The sequence below is a fragment of the Vollenhovia emeryi genome, unplaced genomic scaffold (assembly GCF_000949405.1).
Source record: "Vollenhovia emeryi isolate VEMERY1.0 unplaced genomic scaffold, V.emery_V1.0 DF939248.1, whole genome shotgun sequence".
In the NCBI taxonomy this organism is placed as follows: Eukaryota; Metazoa; Arthropoda; class Insecta; order Hymenoptera; family Formicidae; genus Vollenhovia; species Vollenhovia emeryi.
In genome coordinates, this window is record NW_011967118.1 from 46,342 (window position 1) to 59,408 (window position 13,067).

The 13,067-nt window shown below is 40.8% G+C and overlaps 2 protein-coding genes and 2 non-coding genes across 5 annotated transcripts in view; 2 read left to right on the forward strand and 2 right to left on the reverse strand.

The window, feature by feature from the left end:
- Positions 1–13,067, reverse strand: part of LOC105559951 — a gene marked incomplete at its 3' end in the record, with an annotated part of 70,852 nt that overhangs the window by 46,337 nt on the left and 11,448 nt on the right. The window contains exon 2 of the mRNA XM_012008625.1: positions 2,517–2,758. Coding sequence (XP_011864015.1) covers positions 2,517–2,729 — 213 coding nt within the window. The remainder of the gene's footprint in view (positions 1–2,516; positions 2,759–13,067) is intronic.
- Trnae-cuc lies at positions 4,766–4,837 on the reverse strand. Its single transcript has one exon. It is a non-coding gene; the product is annotated as a tRNA-Glu (tRNA).
- On the forward strand, positions 4,938–5,009 carry Trnae-cuc. The gene has a single exon. It is a non-coding gene; the product is annotated as a tRNA-Glu (tRNA).
- The window catches only part of LOC105559937, a 3,000-nt gene continuing 1,390 nt past the window's right edge, over positions 11,458–13,067 (forward strand). For both annotated transcript variants that reach the window (XM_012008599.1, XM_012008600.1), the window contains exons 1-2: positions 11,458–12,492; positions 12,595–12,782. In XM_012008599.1, coding sequence (XP_011863989.1) covers positions 11,790–12,492; positions 12,595–12,782 — 891 coding nt within the window. In that variant the 5' untranslated portion in view covers positions 11,458–11,789. The remainder of the gene's footprint in view (positions 12,493–12,594; positions 12,783–13,067) is intronic.

A 13,067-nucleotide genomic window follows, 5' to 3' on the forward strand; every position in this document is an offset into this window, starting at 1 on the left:
ATGGGAAAGCAGATACGTGTGCATTTTTATCGCACGCGTTTAAAGTCGGTATTTACCGTGGCCGGCAGCCCATGGTGAAACGATAACCCGTCTGTTTAACGATCATCATCAGGCGCTTTAACAAAATCAAAAACACTCGGCAGGCTGTTGTGCAGCAGGCGTCGCGATAGCTGGCCAAAACAAGTTTCGTATCGTCGGCTTAAGCTCGAGCCGATGGTTTGCAGGCCGTGGGCCGTTGGATGCGCAACCCAACTTCCATCGATCCGTTTCGGAACTTTGCAAGCCGATTAAACGGTTTATCAGTGTTACGCGGGGGAAAATTGCGACCTGCAGAACGCAATGAATTCTCCACAAACAATTCCCCTCGGCGTCTGTACTCGTGTATTCAGTATCCGTTCATCGGTCATGTAACTATCAATAACGACATCTTCACGCATGCCGCACGATCGCGGAATTAATAAGCAGCGCTGGCGCGAATATATCCCGACCCGATCGCGAAATGTCTATTCGAACGTATTGTAGTAATGAAACTATTACTACGTTCGCGAGAGAAAACCGACACCGTCACGCCGTTTGTTTTCTATTCGTAACACGCGAGACAAAGCAGTTACCACACCCTGGGCTGCGTGCGCGGTTTGCGCTTAAAACACTTGTATCACATGTCACGTAAGGCTCAGTATTAGTACGCGTGCCTCACGACCAGGCCACGACAACTTACAGAATGTAACGTCTCTCGGATTAGCATTCGCGTTTTTTCAAAACGAAATCGACCTCACGATATCCATTGTTTCAAGATCAAACTAAGTATACGTGCGCGAAGGATTTTTGTGGGGGGAAAAGAAATAAAAAAGATAAAAATTCCGTAGCTGAACCTAACACGAAGATATTTCTTCCGGCTTTACCGGTACAGATTTAATTCCCGGAGGTAGTCACCTCCTCAAATTTGTCTAGGCAATAAATCATATTTAATACGACACTCTCGACCGCCTCTTAGCGCGTAATACGAATAAACGGTGACCTCTTCCACCGGACTTTGGAACCGCTGGTCGATGTCCCTAACTGGAGGAAGTAGCGTGACCGCGTACGTTGTAAAATTTGCCATTAAAAAGCCGAGAAGTTTACAGCGAGGCCGAGAGACACCGATACTCACGCGAGAGAGTTAAAAGCAGTCTCGCGATCCGGTTGGGAAAAAGTCCCCGCGTGTCCCGTCACTTACCGGTCATGGATATTTACGCTTCGAAGGCCTCTTAGGACAACGAGCTTGAAGATTTGGCGATGGATTATGTTCATAAATCGCGGACGACGGGACTCGTAAAAGTCTTGAAGAAAATGGCAAACGAGAATCAATGCGCGACAGCCTTCGAATGCCAAGGACTACAAACTTTTGCATTTCCATTTCTTTATACAGATGTGCATGTTGACTTTATCGTACAAATTGTTTCCACGCTTTCGAACTTGAGATAATTTTCGCGATAGTTTTCTCACACACGGCTTTAAAAAGCTTTGCAATTGGAATTAAATATTATCGTAAACAAGTACTTTAATTTGCCTGTTTTAATTGGTACTCTAGAAACTTCTACTCAATTAATTAAATTATTTATAATTGATTTGATTACAGCTTGATGTGTAACATGCTCGTTTGCGCCTACTTGCGCCGAGAAGGTCGAACAGCAGGATCGTTCAGCGGGTTGCATACACTTGAGGCGCCCGTTTACCTCCCGGAAAATGCGTGCGCGAATTATATCCGAGGATGCGCGCGAGGGCACGTATATATGTGTTTTCCACATTTAATTAGACTTTATATGCATAATTTTTTACAAATATAACATATATTTTACACTATCGACTATTGGTGCGGTCAAGCTGCCGCTGCAAACACTTCGAAGCGTTTCTCTTCTCCTCCCATCTTTACTGAAAGGAGGAGAAGAAGAATACTTCGAAACATTTGAAGCGACAGCTCGACCGCAGCCTATGTCTCTAACTTTTGCCATGGCCTCTTAAGGCCTGTGTGTCCACGATGCTAGAACTTGGTCCAAGTTCTAGTTTCGAGAAATCTGTAGCCAGTCAACTTGCATTCCATAAAAGCTGCAAGTTGACTGGCTACAGATTTCTCGAAACTAGACCATGGACCAAGTTCCAGCATCGTGGACGCAGGCCTTTACAGATTCTATCCAGATTCGTGCTATTAACTATCGACTTTCTTGCTTATTACTCTTTCTTCACGTTGTTCAACGCAGTCAATTTATATTGGTTATTACATTTCATTTATAGGTTTAATAATTGGCCTGTTTTAGCTACGCGCTGAAGATTGTCAGTACAGCCGACACGTTCACACTGATTTTATCTATCGACAGGCAGTCTTTATTTATTGAATACGTCCCTTTGTGCTCATAATATCTGGCCGTTGACTTTGTTATATTTGTTTGCACCTTTACTTTAGCGCAATAAATTACGTTTATGGAGTTCACTATTCAATAAAATAAGACTCGACGATATTCTACTGCGATATCTCTTACCTGTACGGCGCTGTTGAGGAAACAATTGTTCTGCCCGGGTCCATTGAGCAAGCCTTTTGTGGTGGTAAAGCTGCTGTTGTGCTCCTGATGCGGTGATTTTTGACAACCCTGCACCTGTCCTTCCGTCTGATGGCATTGTGTGGACTGCAAGTATCCGGCAAAATCGACTGTGTCTTGGGATGCAGCCTGCTGCAATCCCATTGTAGACGCCATGCTCAATAAATCGAGGGTCACAGAGACATCTGTAAACAATCGCGATAAACACATTTATTTACAACAACGTAATCATCTCTTGCGAAACTGCGAGGTAAAATTCGTGTAAACGTTTAGAAAAAATCTTACCTCTTTTAATCAAGTTATTATAAATGAACATACAACAATTTTTCCCTCGTCAGTAACGAGGTGTCTCGTTAAAAAAATATTTTCATGCTGTACAAAATTTTATTCAGCTGCGGTATCGCGTATTCGAAAGAAAGGCCTTATTATGCTTTAAACTATGGCAACGAACTCAAGCCACAGCATTCGCGGGAACTCATAAAACCAAGTTAACAAGGAAGCTACAAAGTATAATTACAGGGGAAGATCGGAAAAATCAGTTTACGCGTGTACGGAAACGCAATGTAAGATTTCATGATTTGTACCTTCAGAGAAAACCGATTACGCACGTATGTTCGTTGGTCTCATTGTCAGTTTCACTTCTCCTAATTAAAAACACAAATGACTCTCTTGCACTTTTGCGGAAGACGACGACCTCGGGAATCGGGTTCACGAGCGAAGGAGGGAAACGTCACCTCGAGCGTCGCCTTCAAAAGGGTGAAATGATCGTAAAGAGTCGTACGAAGGGTTAAAAAAGGCAAAAGGAGAGAGAACCTCCATGCTAAATGCTATTACGACCGAGTGGACGGCAGTTAATTTCGAGGAGCCGAGAGAAGTGGTCGGAGCGAACGTGCCTGAGAGCAGGCCTGGCGCCAGTCTCGTCGTCTTGGCTTTCAGCCTTCGGATACAATACTCTGGTCACATTCTTCTACATACACCAGATCCCGCTCGGTGTTGCACATATTACGAAGTCGAAGAAAACCAGACGTGGCTGGCTGCGTCTACATTTTCAAATTCAAACTAGGAAATCGTCAGTTGTCAGTAACTCAGAAAAGTTAGCAATTGTGATGTTTCCAAAATAATCATTTAACTGTAAGTTATGTATTTCTGTTATTTTAGTTGGATTGCTTGAGATAACTTGACGCCTGAATAAACTGTTAACGCTACTGATGAGTTTCTGAATAAAATTTATAAGCGTAAAAACAATATTGCGCTCACGGCCAGTCGATTGTACAGAAAGTTTTAAGGAACGTGAAGCTAAACAATGAAAAGCATAATCGGTCTAAATAATTCTGGCCGCGGAATATTTGTTAGCATGAAATCAAGGGACATACGAGATTGTCGTATTGTAGAATGGAAGATCCGGCTAGCACCAGCCGGGAAATAGAGCACGATGATGACTGACATTTGCATTGCTACTTGCAAACTGCACGACAAGCGCAAATGAAGCATAAACACACGCACTCGCGACTTTCCTATACTCATTATAATATTACAAGTTTACGGCAGATGATATTTATATGTCTCCAGTTGACCGTGTGCAAGCTGGACTAGTTGGCCTCCTGATTTGTCGTCCCGCGTTTGCCGTCCTTGGCACGGCACGCAAAAAGAATTTCCATTTACACGGCATGAATCGCGGTAACCAAGAATACCCGATTTCACGCCTTTCGAAGTTGGTGCACGATACCGCGTACTAAAACAGACTATATTGTCATGCACGGATCTAATTTTAGATAACACCGCCCGAATAGGAGACATCAATGCCGACGTCGAACGCTAATTTTTCACTCGCTGGAAGCGCCGGACATTTTGCGCTATTAATAATTTAATGTTAATGATTTCTTCGGACAGTTTTACGCAATGTCAATGCGCCAAAGGTACATTAGTCTATATTATAGAATATCTTGATATTTTATATTTTATATAAAAAAAAATATGACAAATTTTATAATTTCTCACGATTATGCAAATATTGTTATTTCAGCGTTTTGTCAAAAAGCTAACGACATAAATAATAAAATATATTAATCATAACTAATCCTTGTTATTGTAATAACCATTAATTCATTTGATAAAATTAAAATAATTTAAAATAATTTACAAAAATAGTAAGATATTGCCTTACATTTTACGATAAACAAAAAGAAAATATTTTCCGGTACCGGGAATCGAACCCGAGCCTCCTGGGTGAGAGCCAGGTATCCTAGCCACTAGACCATACCGGATGACGAGTGATCACAGTCAACCTCACGAGTTTAAAATTGTCCGAGAGGGATGTTGCCTCCGAAGAATTGTCAAACTGCGAGAGAAGGTTCCTCATCGTGATCCGGTATGGTCTAGTGGCTAGGATACCTGGCTCTCACCCAGGAGGCTCGGGTTCGATTCCCGGTACCGGAATATTTTTTTTACCCATTTATAATGTTTAAATCAATATTATATTCTGTCTCGCTCTCTTTCATAAATATGTTTAAAAATATATTAATTTGCTATGCTTCTTTTAATACTAAACGAATTTGGTACTTTAAGTTTATCCACATTAGAATGTTATTTTCTCCGCGTGCTCGTAAAACAGTATAAAAATTTAATAAACGAAACTCACTACGCAAGAAATTATAATAAAATAATTTGCTACCCGATAATCAGAAACGTGTAATAATAAATTCTACGTATATTTTATTATAATTACACGGAAAAAAAACTATTCGGTTTTAGCAAACAAACCAGAAATATTCAGTTGGTACAGATTCAGTTGCAGTAGTATCAAGTCTTTTTGCACTAACTGAACGACTGTTTACACCAACAAATGGTATACGATATAACGAGAACAAAGACCGCTTTGTCTATGTAAATTATATAGTTGTATAATTATATTAATATATTTTTATATTAATATCTTTGTCGCGTAAGCTAAAACTCGTCTATAATGAGGGTTGTTCGATGCTCTGCAGGTTCCGAAATACGGAGAAATCCTCCGAACGACGGCAGTCGTCTGCCTCACGTACGTGTTATGAATGCTAATGGAACCGCACCTCTCGTATAATAAATGCACGAAAGCGTATATTTATAGACGACGCTGCAATAATTTCTTCTTTTTTTTACGCCCGAGAACACGCAAGTTCTTAATTTTTTCACGAGCATTCAGCAACGGTGATAACGGTACGTAATTTTCTTAAAAACCTGGAGGAATAAACGGAGGGGACAGGTAGTAACGCGTGTCTATCCAGGCCTACAAATGAACGACGAAGGAAATAGAGACGCGCGGAAGATCAGTCGATGACACGAGGAGGATGGAAAACGAGGGAAGAACGTCGTGAATTACGGCATAAAGTTTAGACGCGGTGCTATCGCGCGGGCTATTTTCGTTGGCGTTTCATTCGCGACACTGTTCGCCAGTTGTTGACGAGAGAGAGACCGTCGGAGGCGCCGCGACGCTCATCCCCTCGCAAGAAAAATATGCAAATTAAACGACGCTGCCGATTCACATCCGAAGACTTTAACGCATGGGGCCGTTTGGCGGATGTCAGGCGGTTGTAAAAGTACAGCACGTGTGATAAAAGTTGGTGAATGAATTAAAACACGAGGACTCGGGTTCTGGGTCGACCGAAAATCCACGGGGAATTTTCACACAATGGTTTTTCGCACCGCAAACGACTTTTTTTACGCGTTACGCAATTAAAACTTACAGTTAATATATAAAACTGTATATTTAATTTCAGATAGGTTTCTGAGTACATTATCATGGCGTTGCAACGTTTCGCGAGTGTGGCGCAACGAAACTTGTCTCAACTATAACAACCGCAGTCCACAGAAACAACAATACACGAACATTGCGGAAGAAGAAAGTTGGCAGAATCCGCCGTAGAGAAAGAAAGCCTTGGCGATGTTGGTCAGGACGGTGGAAAAAACCGGACGTTCTTCGTTCTCGCAGAAGTAATTCGCTTTTCGATTGTGCGGTTCGCGGTTTATGCGGCAGATGCAGATGCGAAATAATGAGAGAGAAAATAGCTCTTGAAGAAACTGGACATTAATCTAAAGGCTCTTTATTGAACGGAAAATTCGTTGGATCATTATAATTTCGAAGGATTACAGAGTCTATGCTCTCTCATCGACAATTGTTTAGAACATAATTAAAGCATTGCGCAAGAAAAAAAAATATATATATATGCTTGGAAAGAGATTTGCTCTCTAAAGTTTTTAGAGTGAAAATACTGCATGGAGTGAAATATTCATCCTATTAGAGCGAATATTTACTCCAACAGAGTGAATATTTACCCCAATGACGTGACTATTTTACTCCATAGCAGTATTTTCATTCCAAAAATTTTGGAGAATGTCTAAGAAGATTTCAAATCCACAGCATGTGCAACGTAAATGCCGATTTATTTATTGAACACATGCGCAGTGCTCACGTAAAACTTCGCTACTTTTCTTTTCAACAGAGCTTTCGCAGTTGCACCGCATATGAATGCCGCGTGTACAATTTCGTCGGTAAACGCCTACGAATTAATTATGAATCGCATTGTACCTCACGACCGTGCGAAGTGAATTAACGTGAGTTAGTTCCAGGTTTATCTGCACGGCTTTCCTGTAAAGCGGCGATTATTATGGCTCTATATTTACGTATGTGCGAACATGACGAAGTAGCACGAGAAGATACACCTCACAGCGGAGAATGCCTATGACTGAAACCATGAGAATGATAATGGAGCAAGTGAATAATTTAAAAAAGACGTAAATGACCGCAAGACAATTTTACGACTTCATAACATGGCACGCGGGTTTACATGGAAACAGTAAGTCAGAGGTAAAGACGTACGCGGGCAGGAAGAATTACTGGCGCGTTAATCGAAAGACAGCGGAATGATTCTTGCAATCAAACAGAAAAAGGAACGTATCCTGAAACGAGCATAAAGCTTCATATGGAATGTAGGACGAGAGAAGCGAACGTAAAACAAAGAATCGTTTCAAAGATCCTTCCTTCGTAAAAAAAAACTGCAATAAAAAATTCTTACAGAGCATAGAAGTATTGTGTATACTAGAAAAGTTACTCGAAGCTTAGACAATGGAAGAAGACGAGCGTTCTTATATTATTCGGAAACGTGAGCGTAGTAATCTTGGATTTTCGACCACTTTTTACCTCGAAGACCACGAATTTTCAGGTTCGATAACCGTGTTATCGAAATTTTTATAATGATGTGCAAAGTGATCAATAAAATGCAAACTACGCGTTTATTAAAATTCGAATCTACAAACTCTCAAGTTGAAAGGAATTTTAAACAAGATTATTCAATCGTCTTGATCTGTGCAAATTTACCTTTTTTAGCGTCATATTTGCAGACAAATTATTAAAATTTTAGTGTTGCGCGATTTTATACGATTGATTTTTTTTTTACCCAAAACGGTAACCTTCGAAGCCGCTTCAGTCACGGTACAAATTAGTCTCTCACAAACAAAAAAACTTGGCCCTCTCTTTTCTCTCTCTTTTTGCTTCTGAAAGATCCTAAGTTCAAAAGCGCCGATTACCGTAATTTACTTGGCAATCCACAGGTGCGCTTTTGTTGATACCTATTCTTTTTTAGAAATTGGCGTAGGTTACAGCCAAATTTCTCGGAAGGCTGCTTTTGTGCTCGATATGTGATTGCTGATCGTAACACGCGATCATCGTTAACATATTAAATCTTACATGATGGCGTGACACACATATGCCTGAAAATTGCCTTAAATTCTATATTTTTATCAGATTATTTTTTTCCCTTGTTACTTTGTGTTTTGCTTCAAAAAGCAAAGCAGGCAGAATAGCAGATACATATTTTGATCAAAAAGGTAATTATCCAATTACAACGAGTACTGTGCTAAATTAGATGATTTTAAAGATTTTTTTCATACGAGGCAAATTAAAAATGTTAAAATACTATGTTCACATAAACATTTATCAGGCATTAAAAGAATTCACTAGAAAAAATGTTTAAAATCAAAGATAAAAACTTATTACACGAAATGCGCAGTTGAAAAAGCGTTTCGCTGTTTTAAGCAGTAAATTACTGAAATATATATATAATTATTTTCTTCGAAGAGTTAAAAAAAATTATTCTTACATTTGATATTAAATTATTAAAGCGACAGTCGTCAACCCACACGTTTTTTCAAAAATACACCTGCATATAAAGTATCGAATGTTACCGAGCCTCAGGCATTGCGCCTGCGGTCATCAGGAAAAACTTGTCTGACTGGTCATGCATAAAATACATCGAGTCTATTGACACGAGGACCAACAAGAGCAAAGCACTTGGAAGCGCAGAGATTGCGGTGAAACGTACAAACCTTTAATAAATTATCTTTTTCTGATATCACCGCAGTGCGGAATTTACATAACATGAACTACACGTCTTCTTGCAGCTTCCTGTTCTAATAAAAAACAGGTTCAGGTTTTGTATATTTATAAGTAATGCATGAAATTTCTGCCAAGTAAGGCTTCTATATTAGCACTGAGCTAATATTCATTCATAAGATTATAACGCAACACGATGATTTAATTCGCGTGTTATGCTGTACCGCAAATATAATAATATAGATGTAGAAAGAATGCATAATAGTATGCCACGACAAACTAATTACGGCTAATTATATGATAAACACGGAAAGGGAACGCTGTCACGACATAGTTGGTTCCGACTGATGGTCGGCCGCTCAACTTCGTGCGAAACAGGTCAAACAGGTGTGACAGAAGGCCCGGTAGGTGCGTTCCACATTTAAATAAATATCTAACCAGTCCCAAGATAAACTTTCATACGAGTTGACAGTTCGATGGCAGACTAACTCGGCACACATTTTTTTCCATGCGCGTGTACACGCTCTCTCCCACGATTAAGTGTAAATTACTTTCACATTCATGTATAATTATTACAGGTATACACTTCGACAAACTAAAGTAAAATAACTAAAAATTATATTTTTAATTTGACAATATTTTTTATAAAGATATTAAACTTACTAACACTTGAGAATAGAAATAATTGCCAAGAAGACATGTATATTTTAAATGATAAGTTGTGAACAACATATACTTTGACAGTTTATATAAGGTATTGTTTATACGTAAAGTTTATATATATATTTTTTTTAACATAACATAAATAATATTTAGACACTAACATCCTGTCATGGCACTTTGATTCTTATTCCTTCGAATTTGTGTTTACCACAGTGGAGCCTTGTAAATTTTGTTAATTTGTTAAAATAAATAAAATTACAATGAAACAATGAAATAAAAGTAATCTGATATTTGGCTTATGTCGTTTGAGTCTTAAGTAGCTGTTAGGATGTCGCGGTGCTTTTTATTATTAGACTACTCGTACACTCGACCGTACGATGACTACTTTACACCTTCGAGGCCACCAATGGAATGTTGTTACTCAGCGATGATAATACAGCTCGCTGATTATCGTGGAGCTCGAAGCCTCCTCAGGGTCGCTTAAGTTACGTCGTAATGATGCCCAGGCGGCGAACCGGTTACGGCCCCGGACCCCGAGGCCCTGCCACTGCACTTATTTGGCCCCAAGACTGCCCTCCATCACTAAACCGATCCCGCGGCAGACGAAAATAAGAAGAAAAGGGCGCGAGGGAACCCACAAAAATTAACCACGCGCCCGCTCGCACCTGGTCCGAAGATGAAAACACGTAGTCAAACTGGCTCAAAACCCTTCACCGCGAGAGGAGACTCCGACAACCTTTATAGCAGACTAATCTGTCTATTCAAAGAAGAGATCGATGAATCTATAAATGAAATAATCGTCATTGCATGAATATATGAATATTGCTACACACGGCGCTATAAATAATGCAGCGAGCCGCATGTAAATTTCGCTTAAAGAACTAATAACATCAATTACCGCTCGATACAACTGCTCGCGTAGCACTCGGGGTTTAAATTAATGTTAACGTCGCAAATACAATGCGATAAATATTCTTGTCGATCCGCCCCCGCAATTTTTAATTCGTTCCATTGCCCCGACGACAATGGACGACGGCGCGGCCTTCCCGACTCCTTCCTCTCGATAACGCGTCGATTGTGAGCGTCTCCGGAGCGCACAATACACGCCAGATAGTCGCGCTCCATTTTCAGGAAGATGCAACACACCGCTGCGCCAAGGGGGTTGGACTTATAAATCGAACGATAAATCTATCACCGGCAAAAGCTGACCGATACCGTGCCTGTGGCCGGTTGCCAGAGCCATCCCGCAAATCTTGTATTATACAGTCGCATGCAGGACATTCTCTCTCCTCCTATTTCGCACAGCTACGTGCCCTGCCAACTGCTATGGCCCATCGCTTCTCTTTCCCGAATGAGCGAGTCGTAAGAGCCGATTTATTCCAGCAGCGTTATTTTTTCTGTTTGCTACTGGTCGTTATTTGCGGCCAGAAAACGAAGCCCTTCGAGCGAATCTTCAAGGACAGGCGCTTGTTGCTCGTAAATTTAAAAAGTCCATAAATTCTCCGCACGATACTCGACGCGCATTCACATTTGCACTCATATCTTAGTATGCAAATGGCTTCTACAATCTATTATTAACAGAAAAATTTGGCGTGCACGTTTGCATGCAGCGATTTTCATTCATCGAGGAAATTTCGATAAATTGTATTTGTATTATCAACGCAGTTTGAGCAGCTTTCGTTGATTTCATTTCCAAAATAATAGATTTATTCCAGAGTTGCAAATGATTGCATAAGCAACGTTAAAGTTCCAATATCCTGCTACTTGTGCTTCGTTAAGGATCCACTCTGCTAAATGGAACGTTTGCGTGTCGGCAAATTGTATAACATTGTTAGTTACTCGGCGATGTCCACCTATGATATTGCGGGGCGTCACACTCCCAGGGGAAGGTAAATAGGCGGTGATCCTGCAAACTATCGTCCAGTCGCAGTCAGTAATATGCGTGTAGATCGTCGGGGCAACATGTGCCGCACCATAATTTGTCGTTAACTTCTTCCCGCGGAAGTGTAAAACGTAATTCGATCGAGGCGACGAGCGGCTGTTATCACAAACACGTTGGAGGAAAGTGTTTTTAAATCTTCAGGAGCGAGGATCCCGTGTGTACAACTTTTCAACGTGTTAATAAGAGACTTGGGCCCGCAGACTGTAATAAACAACTAACCGAAAGATCGTCCAACCGATCAACGATGTCCGAGTACGATATAAAATTATCACATAGAGAGAATCCATTCCTATACGTTCACACGCAGCTCACTACAACGACGAATCCCATCAAAATGAACGTCATTAAACCAATCATCCCCGAGTCTACGCGTAGCATCATAGATCTCGTGCTGCTGATAGCAGGCGTTATCCTAAATACTTTCCTTGGTCTCTTTATCGTGTCAAATTCTGCCATGTACAACTCCACTAACTGCTACGTATTCGGTCTGGTGCTTTCGAACTTCGTAATCCTGCTCGAGCCACTTGAGCGAATACTCGAGTGGATTTTCGACGTACACCTAGAAATGAATCTCGACTATGTGTTTCTATTGAGCTTCGCCACGTCCATCCTGACGATCATCCTGCTGAACATCGAGGCGTACATTGTCATCTGTCAGAAAAATTCACCCCTCCGCAAGTCGATCTTAAAGACCTCGACGGCGATAAAAGGAATCATATTCATATGGGTAACGTGCATTACGGTGGTAGCCATGGAATTGCACTTGTACGACCACTTCGAGGAAGAAGTCGCGAACGACATTTACGTCTCGTCTACCGTTATGTTCCTAATATTTCCGTGCTTCATCTTCATCTTGCTCGACTATTTCATCTTATACGACCTGATAGTGTCGAAGTCATTAAGCGGAACGTGGCCAAGCAAAGGTATCGAGCGTTTCATTTTTCTGGGTGAGTGAACATTTCATCCCGCCATCAATTTACAAGTACGACGCGTGAATATCTACAAATTTCCTTTACTACTGTCTATTTTGAAACAACTTCTTTACGCAGTTGGCGTTAATATGGGATTCCTTCTCACCATGATACCATATCGCATTGCGAAAGCTATCGCTCTCTTAACTCACCCTCACTACAACGACATGGTGATAGAGGTAACTTATACGATGCTTAAAGTCTACCCGATAATCCTGCCAATAATATGTTTCGTAACATCGAAAGACTACCACCAAATTCTCAAGGTTTGTGATACAAATACAGGGTGAGTCTTTCCATATCCGACAAAATTTTTGAGAAGGTAAAACGGATCGAGATGAACGGAAAAGTCCTGTACCATTTTGCAATTTTCGTAATAGTTAACGAGTAATTAATTATTAAAAATCGTTGTCTTAGACCGGCCTACCGCCCAATTCGAGCGCGTGCCGAGATGTGCGCATAGCAATATCGATCGCCGGGCGGTCACATCTTGCCACGCGCTCGAATTGGGCGGTAGGCCGGCCTAAGACAACGATTTTTAATAATTAATT